Raw genomic sequence first — 11,083 nt, forward strand, 5'->3', positions numbered from 1 at the left:
GGTTGTTTGCGTAAGAAAAATAATAACGAGCAAATGAACAATGCACTTTGTTAGGAAATACCCACGAAAATGTACTTTCTGATTCAACGTTGAAGGAGTATGTTCTACCCAGCAAATGCTGCTGAGTGTTAGGATGACTGTCATTCTATAAGACACACACACACTGTGGTACAGATACGAGACACATGGCAGTCAGTTGTAAGTGAAAGTTAACAGAATAACAGGGACAATGCGGAATATAGCATGGAAGTAGAACAAAGAGGAAAAAGAAAAAATGTTTTTCTCACAGTCAATAGAGTATTTTACATATGTACACACAACAAATTATGAACACTTGGATACAATGTTTGCTGTACGAATTCCAACTATTGCAAAATCCAAGAGAAAGTAATAATTCGGAATTTATTGTATTTCAGTTCTACGACCTCTGAAGGTCCATGACTTCTGCAAAGTAACTTGTCTTTACATAAAAATTGTTATAGTTGGTTACACAGTAAACTATAGTGTTTACAAGAACCAGACCATATTCTAGATGCAGAGCCCTCTGAATTATGGGGTAGACGACCCGGAAAGTTTTACTTCTCGAATATTTTTAGTTACATTAAACATTAAGCCAGATATTATTTCAATTCTGTACTTTATTTCAATTTCAAGGTGGCACCTCACTTTGGTCTTGTTTATCATGTAGGCTACATCAAAATTTAATTAACTAGTGTTAGATTATTTATTACCCATCTCAATTTTAGATTACTTCATAGGCAAAACAGCATTTTATTTCATAAACGGAAAGATACTTCCAATGAATGACAATTTTTAACTTTTGTCAAATATCTGGCGTTTACGTATATACCCTACAGAATGCCAAAACTGTTTTACACTGAAAAAATATTAATTGGGGCGAAGCTGTCTCAACTCATATATATATATATATATATATATATATATATATATATATATATATAGATAGATAGATAGATAGATAGATAGATAGATAGATAGATAGATAGATAGATAATTAGATTTCCTAATCCTCCTAATTCTAAATACCTGCCTGCATTCTAAGTTTTCAGTTTGTAGTTCATCACTGAGTATATAAGAAATGAACTGGCAACTCTAAAGTTCATTTTGATGGTATAGTAGCTCAAGTATTAAGTAATTTACAATGGGACAGAAGATGCTTTTGAGGAACAGAAAAACAATCCGATGAAATGAAACTAATATTCAAGTTGGAATGTCTAAATTTCGATGTGTTTACTTAGTACATTGAGTATGTTATGACAATGGGCAAAATTTCTGCCAGATTTTCCCCGTTAGATTCCATCAATATTTCTGCACAAAAGTCTTAATTTTTTAAATCTCAGTTACTACTACTTCTGGAGCTTTCAAAACTGCTGTGCACAATTACTCACTGATAGGTTTTCTAACTTTTCATTATACAACCATTTGTTCTCATTTTCCCTTGACTACCTTTTTTTAGCTGACATCCACACGACAAGGTCATGATTTAAGATATATATTAGTACGATGGGTAACAATTTTCTAAGTTTGGTAGAATGCTACTGGAGCTGACCAAATTAGTATTAAATTTATTTAAAAACTTTTGCCTTTTATACTAAATCCCATCACTAATATTATCAATCGTTCTCTTATGAGCGGCACTTTTCCAGTTTCCCAAAACAAGTAATATCCTAGCGTTTCCCAAAACAAGTAATATCACAAGTATTAATGATTTTCGGCCAATTAGTATTTTACCTGCTCTTTCAAAGGCATTAGAATACATTGTTAGTGATCAAATACGAATTCCATCTAATGAAATACAATTTTTTTGATCCGTTTCAATCAGGTTTCAGAAAGTACCATAGTACTGCTACAGCTGTTACTTATGTCACTGACGACATTAGACTAGCAATGGATAGAAAGCAAGTAACTGTTGTTGCTCTACTAGATTTCTCTAAAACTTTTCAATCAATTATACATAAAATTCTCTTCCATAAATTAGCGACGAAATTCAACTTCTCCAATAGTGCTGTGAAATGGGTCAAAAATTATCTACAGGGACGGAAGCAGTTTGTAACCGTGGCCGATACTTCTTCTGCACTGCCGAATCTCACTCACGTCGTCCCTCAAGGAAGTGTCCTCGGCCCTCTCCTTTTCTGTTTGTACATTAACGACCTTCCTTCTGTCTTACAATACTGTAAGTATCACCTATACGCAGATGATTTTCAAATATATATCTCAGGTCAACCCGAAAACTTGGACAATTCAATTCAAAAATTGAATGACGATTTGCACCGCATTTACTTATGGTCAATTGAAAATGGGTTAACCATAAATCCACTTAAATCGAAATGCATTTGTGTCTCCTCTAAACGACTTATACAAATGCACCGTTCGAATATACCAACAGTAGAGATAAATGGAACAATTATTCCATTTTCTGAAACCGTTACAAATCTTGGTGTAATAATAGATCAATTCCTTGAGTGGAAACCTCACATTAACGCTGTATGTAAGACAGCGTTCTGGTCTTTGCATTCACTCACGAGACTAAAGAAAATTCTACCCACTGAAACAAAGCTACTACTTGTAAAATCTCTAATATTCCCTCACCTTGAATATTGTGATATAGCTCTATCAGACTTAAATGAAGAATTGGCGTACCGTTTGCAACGTATCCAAAATGCCTGTATACGGTTTGCCTATAATCTCAAACGATCAAATCATTTAACTCCATATTACAGAAAGCTGGGCCTTTTGAAACTTACCGATAGACGTGATTTGCATCGACTCACACTTCTTTTTAAGACTTTGCGCTTTCAACAACCTTCCTACTTATTTCAACGATTGCAACCACTAAATGCTTACCACGACCACAATACAAGATCAGGTGTAAATAAACTTCTTTCTCTTCCCCCACATTCGTCAAAATTCTACTCGAATGCGTTCTTTGCATCCACTATCCGTGCGTGGAATGACCTCCCATCCAACACAAGACAATCTCAGTCAAGCAACCTATTTAAGAAGTCGGTTGAGCAGATCCTCCATAAGTCTACTAAGCAGAGGCTTACTAATATCTGAAAAAAAAAAATGCTGGTTTTTATACTTCCTACCTTTTATTTCTTTTGTTCGCTAAATGTATGTGATTACATTATGTAGTTATTTAAAGCAATCTAAGTAATCTATGTGTGCATGTGATGTGATGTGCGCGCGCGCGTGCGTGTGTGTGTGTGTGTGTGTGTGTGTACGTTTGATTGGAGTGTTTTATATATTTTATTATTTTTATTGTATTACTAATTATGATACTATTGTATTGCATGGTCAAGTGGGAGACAAGGCAGGAAACTTAACTTCGCCATGTAAAATAAGACTAAATAAGTAAATAAGAGATAAAAAGCACTGCATCAAGTGTCCTCGTTTAGAGGTGCAATCATAAATTATTTATTGGTTTAAGTACAAAAGCTAGTGACCGAAATTTTGCAGCCAGGCCTGAAATCCATAAATAGTGAAAGGGTTAAATAGATTCACTTAATTTAGAAGTTCCATTATATTTTTCATAAAAGATCACGTTTGATTTTAATAAAATATTGCATTATTTTGTTTCATGCTCTCCAGTGACCGCCCTGTGTGTCGTTAAAATATTTCAAATACGAGACTAAATTCTCCGCCCTTTTTCTAAAAATGTTCCATATTGAATGTTCGGATAAATTGTTATGGTGAGGTTTTGTTTCGGTGAAAATACGGCCAAGAGAAATTTGGGCTCGCGAGATTTTGTTCCGTGGGGTTTACCAAAGTGAGGTTGTCCCAATAAGGTTTGGGGTGGCGCTGCTTCAACCTCAAAATTATGTTCATAAACTTTATTTATTAATACCTTTTCATATTATTCTGCGTTTGAAGTAATTAAGAAGTGAAGGGAACATAACCAAGTTTTAGGAGAATTATTACCCTCTATCCAGATCTTGTGATAAGAAATAGATAAAATTAGTGTCTCATTGGTAATTAATATTAGTATCCTAACTATTGTCTTTGACTTTGAAGTAACCGAAAATTAATAATGAATAATAATTTTTGGAAATGTTTACCCCAGTCATCTTTAATGTAGAAGCTAAATAGATTCAAAGTGTATTATATTATATTGTATGGTATAGATATTGTATCATTAGAGATTAAATGAATCGTTATTAATTAGTATAGTAAGATACTAAATATTTCCTAGGACGTTATTACCTACTCCATCTTAGAGTTGGTACTTCATGGAGAAATTCAAATTTTTATCACATTAATTATTAGCACTTGACTTCCTCTCTAAGAAGAAATACTAATTTATGTCCGGTAAATCTCCAAACATCTGATAGCAAGTTCCACTACTTTGGTCTTATTTTAAGATATACCAATGTAAGATACAGAGTAATAATTTCCTGTAAGTTATGCAAGGTAATAATGTCCTTCATCTCAACTTATGAAGTTATCATCGCCTCGTCGTTTATCTGTTATTTAAAAGAAAAGGTCAGACACGCTCGAAGGGACACGCTCAATTTGCTCCTTTTACCTTCGTACTCAAATTTACGAAAGGTTTGTAATTCCAAAAGGAAACCATTATCTTTCCTTTGTTTTCGGTTATTTCAAAATCAAGTGTGACAATATTAATTAATTATTCTGAATCTCGTTTCCAGTGACATTTTCCTTCTTTGGTCGCTTTATCTATACCCAAAGGCATATATAGGGTAACAATTCTTTGGAAAATTTTTACCACTCGCTGTTACTGATTACTTCAAAGATTTGGTTGGTTGATTAAAGTTTTACTTCTCAACAACGAGGTAAAATCTCCTTTCTTCATATGGGCTTCGTCAAAATTTGCCTCAGAATTAGCAGATTCATTTTTAAAAAATATACGAAAAATTTCAGATAAGAATCGAGGCTCCCAAAATTATGGTTGGTTCACAGTCGCCATGATCAAGCAAACACTTGCTGATCGCTGAAACGGACATAATTAATATCGCTCTTGAACTCTCCACACGGTGCCGTTTCTGATCTTCACACATGTGGAACCCCTTTGACTGAAAGTTTATACATGCTCAAATGTTAGTGGATAATGACTATCATACGTTCTTTGCATATGACCATTATCTCAGCAGTGTCTTTATCCGAAATACGCCAATTTAACAGCAATTCCTAGTAATCTCAATGCGATCTTGTAGGGACGCGGTCTACCAGATCAAAATCCAGATGAAAATAAGTCACCTAAAAACTTAGTTACTATTTCTGGACAAAGAAACTTATACGAATTTCACACTTTGGGTTTCAATACTTTTTTATACATTGATTTATCACACGAAATATTTACTTACCCGAAAGATCTATCAGAATCATACTTCTTCCTCCAAAATGGGGCACGGTAGCTTGAAGATAGAGCGATCATTTCTGGTGCTAAGTTTTCCTTGTTCGATTCCAAACCATGAAAGTTTATGGTGGACAACATCGTGACCGTAAGTGTTTTCAGGATTTTCCCTTTTTCTCCTACACTTATATTCCAGTAATTATTTCGCAATAATTAGCTTTAATTTATCATCCGTCTTCATCATCCTAAAAGACATAACCGTCACTTGTTAAATACTTCGTTTCATTTTAGTTCTCCTTCTAAGTGTTTATTCTGTACTAATACAAAGTAGATCAATCTAAAATATGCATATCTGCTTCTTTCAACTTCTATCAGCGTTGTTCAAATTTGAACGTTGTATTATGATTTTTGATCGTTGTAATATTGTATTTGATTGTTGTTTAATTTCCTCATTCAACGTTTCATCAAATAGCTCATGAATACTTAAGTTTCTTTCGGAGTCACCCTTGCGCTGCCCTTGCACCACGTTCAATTGTGGATTAGTGGAATCTACGATTAAAAATAATGAACATTTTCTTTTACCCGACTTTGATTCTACATTTTGTTCTCGAATAATGGCTATTTTCGCATTTTTTCGATAAATTTTTGGCAGGTCATAGCTCCGAAAGGTAGCATTTCTGCACTCTGGTTGGTCTATACTTTTTGTCTTACCTTGGTCTCAAAATCACCTTCCAAACGTTGTTGGTGTTGTTTTGAAATACAATGTATATTGTTGTACACATGGCTGGTTGGTATCATGTCCTTTCATAGGTATAAACTGCTAAAAATCCAAAATTCCTTCCTCTTTGACCTCCCCTTTGATCAGGCTTTTTATCTTTATGATTACAAATTGTGGGTACACGAGTCCATTATATTTTATGACATGGGCATATTGATGTCCTTCTCTAATTTTTTGGGAAGGGTACATAGGATCACTCCTTAAAATTGGAATTAAATAAAACAAAATTTGGTAAATGTTTTCTAGGAAACAAATGCTAATACAATCCAATCAATAAATTCATGGACTGACACCTAGAATATAGGTAACCAGTACAACCCACATGTCGTCATGGTTGTTGTGCTCGGCGTAAACGTCCACACGCACACACTGACACACAGATTCACACTGACCTTCAAAATAGCTACCGTTGGCAGGGATGTACTTTTGCCAACGTTCGTAGAACCGTTGAAAACATGTTTGGAAAATGTTGAAAAAAACAAATGAAATATTTATTTTAACGGGGCACGATTATGCACCGAGCTAGGGAGGCGGTGATGATGAGAAATGATTGAAATGGTGGGATGAAGAAAATGGGAGGAAACGGGAGAACTCCAAGAAAACCCATGCACACGGTGCTTGTCCACCAGAAAGCTAGTTTGACGCGAGCTGGGATCGAACCAGGGGCCTCACGCACCAATGAACGCACCTCTCCATTAATGAACCAACGTTGGCTTTACCATACATCTCTCGTAGGGCATGCTTCATGACAGTGATGATCTCGGGAAAATGAAAGCGACTTAAACGTAACTTAACTTTCAAGTTTGGAAAGAGATCGAAATCGCATGGTGCGTGATCAGATGAGTATGGAGGATGCGTAAAAACTGTGACCTGCTGCCTTGCCAGTTTTTCTTGGGCAAGACAGAGCGATGTTTATGAGCGTTGTCGTGCAGGAACATCCAGTTCTTCCTGCGCCGAAGTTCAGGATGCTTACGACGAATTGACTCGCGTAGGCGTCGAAGGATTTCCTTGTAGCGAGTCTTGTTGACAGTAACTCCTTGTGGCATGAGATCCATATGGACAATTCCCTGCGCGTCAAAAAACAGTTCAAGGATCACTTTCCCTTTTTACCTGTCTTGTCTCGGGTTTTTGCGTTTTGGAGATGATGGGTATTTCCAGGTGGCTGATTGTCTCGTTAGTTGTGGATCGTACAGGAAATATCACGTTTCATCTCCTGTTATTATCTGGTTCATTAACATTCCATCAACGTCAGCACTACTGACAAGGTTACCGCAAACAATCATCCGCACTTCACGTTCGTTTTGTGTCAGAATGGGTGGCACACGGTGATGGGTAACATGCGACATATTCAAGTCATCCGTCAGAATGTTGTGACACGTACTATGGATGATCCGTACTGCTACTGCATGTCGTCTACCCACTGGGAATAGTTAGCGCGCACCACCATTGTAACCTCTTCGATCTTGTGATTATTTCAGCCTGTTGTTGACCGACCGACCATCCTCTAAATTGTTTCTCCCATCCCCAAACCATTAGTGACACTTAAACACAGAACTGTGACCTAGAACATTGCCACCGTACATTTGCCTGATCATCTGCAACGTTTCTGTAGCGGACTTGCCTAGTTTTAATTAGAACTTTATATTTGCCCTTTGCTGAAATTGGTAAGTCCGCCGCGGCGCATCCAACTTCTTTCACAACAGAGACAGTACGTTTGTTTACACTCTATGCACACATCTGCCTCTTGCTGAGTCGAGAGACGAACTTCTACTGCTTCCTCCGGGACATTACTTATCAGCTCTAGTACACCACTAGCGCCACTAGCTCCAGTCCACGAAATTATTGACTGTAGTGGTATATTTATTGTAGTGGTATATCACTGTATATTTAAGTAGTCCTGAACACCGTGCTCGTTGGTTTTCTCGGGGTTCTCCCGTTTCCTCCCACTTTCTTCATTCCACCATTTCACTCACCTCTCATCATCACCGTCTCCTTTAGCCTAACCGGCGTAGCAGTGGGACGTAAAACTTAAAGATTTCATTTCATTTCATTTTTAAATAGTCCTGCTTATTCCTTTTATGGGTAAAAATTTGCCAAATGTTACTATTGTCATGTGGTCGGTTATTGTCCTATATTACGTTCTTTGATGAGGGTTTAACACATTATATGATGATATGGCTTAATATTGGTGTTCATACTCTTTTCATAGGACATGTGTAATTTGATGCTATATTCTTAAAATTTGGGATGTGTACATAAAACAACTCCTTAAATTTTGGATCGGTAAATGTTCTCTAATACTTCTTTAAATTTGGTTTCTTCTACTTACACCCTATTTTATGAATAAAAAGTGTCAAAAATATATTGGTAAAGTAATTATTACTTAAATAATTAATATTTTTCTAACCAGAGTATGTATTTCTTTATTAAAATTGAATTAATTCCTAACAATTTCCATAACGTAACGTTATCTTCCTCAGACGTTAATTGGCGTGTGTATGTTCATATTAATGTTGGTAATAGAGACCTACATTAATATTAACATACATATGCCAATTAACGTCTGAGGAAGATAACGTTACGTTATGGAAACTGTTAGGAATTAATTCAATTTTAATAAAGAAGTACATACTTTGGTCAGAAAAATATTAATTATTTTTAAAAGTAATACTTGATATTTGCATGAAATGTAAATTTTCCCAAGAAAATTCAATCAGTATGAAGCATAAAGTTTGAATGCTGTGCTTAACGTTCGCTAAGATTTATTGTAACATTTCAAATACAAGGTCACATTGTCTTTCATTAAACATGAGCACAGGCCCGTAGCCAGCCTGGTTGCTTAGGGCGGGCAATGATGAATACTGAGGGGGCAATGGGAGGAACCACAAAAATTCTTTCTCTCTCTAATATATAATATAATATATATATATATATATATATATATATATATATATATATATATATATATAGTTTCTGTTCCTTGAGGAGCTTGTTGTTGTCAATATCTATGTTCATTTATATATATTTATTTATTATTTATGGAATCTATAAGAAAGTTGAAACACTTTATTGTGGTGACAATATTACAATACCAAATCCACGACTATCAAATATCATCATTAACTTTTTCGTTAAAATGATGGTATATAATTCAATATATATTTGAATGCACTAAGTAGTACTAAAAGTAAAGAATAATTATTTATTTTAGGAACATTTATTAACTGTTATCTAAATTATAGTATTTTGGAACTACTATACTTTTATTACAAGTAGATTATGGAATATTTTTATGTATAAAAATTAAGAAACAACCCTGACATCAGTAAAATTTTTTACAGTTCTTATGTAAGTAATTACATCAAAAGGAGTTTACGTGAGCACTTCGCAAATTCAATTACAAGCTGGTCTAGATCTAGTGCACGCAGAATATCTTTGTTGTAAGCCAGGAGAACAAGGTCCAATTTTCTTTCATGTCGCATAGACAGACGTTAAGGTCGAAGGAGAGCTGTCAGATGTGAGAAGCAGCTTTCGACAGTGGACGTAGAAGACGGAATAATTAGAGCAGCTTCTGTAAGCATCTTTAGGCCTGGAAAAGCCTCGCCATATTTTCCAATTTGTTTTGTGAGCTCTTCCAGAGATGGTGTCTTGTTGATCAGTCGATTTGCTAGATCTATTTCTTGCTGCAAATTCCGAAGCACTTTGCAATGCAGGTCTTTGTACTTTACACCACACAGAGGTTTCAAATTTTCTACACTTCTTTTCTCGCTCAGTAAGTGGTGAATGGCACCAATCACAGCTGTCCCTGTCTCACTGAATCTGCTCCGAATTTCTTCGACGGAGATATCGAGAACTTCGTAGAATAATCTTTTCAGCTCCTTCTCGTCTTCCTTTCCCTTCTCCAAATTTATGCCTTTCAAATCAACAACCGAATCAGCTAAGCGACTGGGGAGTGTGCATTTGCGTTTCAATGGTTGCTGAATCGAAGTGTTTAAGGCATATGCCTTCATTGCAACGTGAAGGATATTTTTAAATATTCCTTCGTCTTGCCGGCAAGACCTGAGCTGTTCCGTTACCGATCCTATTAACTTCATAGCGGCAACAATGACCAAATCTCTTCTTTGTAGCAGTGCGTTTGTCGGTTTTCGATATCCAAGAACCCTGAACATGAGCTCAGTAAGGAAACAGAAAATCTTAGTGGAGATCTGATGTAGTAAACCAGTAGCTTTAACTTTCATTGAGGCGTGTCCTTCACGAGAAGTTTGAATTGCAATCAGTGCGATTATTATGTGAAACCTGTCGTCATGAATTACAGAAACTGTGTCAAGATGTCCAGTCCAACGTTGTTCCAACAATCGCTTTAAACCCCCTACCTGCGTAATCTGCTACAACGGGTCCTTTTCTGAAAAAGTAATATAGTTGATGACAAATATCAAAGAACTCATTCAGTTCAGGAATTGTGCCAATGACTCTACAAATAACTAAATGTAATTGGTGATTGAAACAGTAAACAAACAAAATGTTCCTCTTCAAATCCTCAGACAAAAGTGCTTGCACTCCATTTTTCTCTCCACTCATGACAGGTGCTCCATCGTAGCACTGTGCACTTATCGTGTCGGTTTTGAATTCTACTTTTCTTAAACAATCTAAAATGGCGTTCTTAATGCTGGCAGCTTCTTGTTTGTCCAACTTCTGTATATCTACGCATCTTTCTTGCACTTTAAAATTCACAAGGTACCTAATTGCGACAGACAAATCTTCGATTCGTTGCTTGTCTCTGGTATCATCTGCAAGTAATGAACAAAATATACACTTTCGTTTGCTTCATTTACTATTTTCCTCTTAATAGATTCTCCAATGAAATGAATTATCTCATTCTGAATATCCGGACTAGAGTATGTTGCATTGGCAGGGATAGTTTTGACAATTTCTGCTAATTTCGGATGTTTACGAATACTAAATTCAAACAA

At 35.8% G+C, this 11,083-nt stretch overlaps 1 protein-coding gene across 1 annotated transcript; it reads right to left on the reverse strand.

Moving 5' to 3' along the window:
• Positions 1–9,604: 9,604 nt before the first annotated feature.
• On the reverse strand, positions 9,605–10,351 carry LOC145689428 (uncharacterized). The gene has a single exon (XM_081763585.1). The coding sequence runs from the start codon at positions 10,349–10,351 to the stop codon at positions 9,605–9,607; it is 747 nt and encodes a 248-aa protein (XP_081619711.1).
• Between the last annotated feature and the right edge of the window lie 732 nt (positions 10,352–11,083).

This window comes from Thermobia domestica, chromosome 7 (assembly GCF_964235325.1).
Source record: "Thermobia domestica chromosome 7, izTheDome1.hap1.1, whole genome shotgun sequence".
In the NCBI taxonomy this organism is placed as follows: Eukaryota; Metazoa; Arthropoda; class Insecta; order Zygentoma; family Lepismatidae; genus Thermobia; species Thermobia domestica.

Bases quoted from the DNA above. Each gene is read 5' to 3' on its own strand.
- LOC145689428 (XM_081763585.1), bottom strand. From the start codon at position 10,351: ATGAAAGTTAAAGCTACTGGTTTACTACATCAGATCTCCACTAAGATT.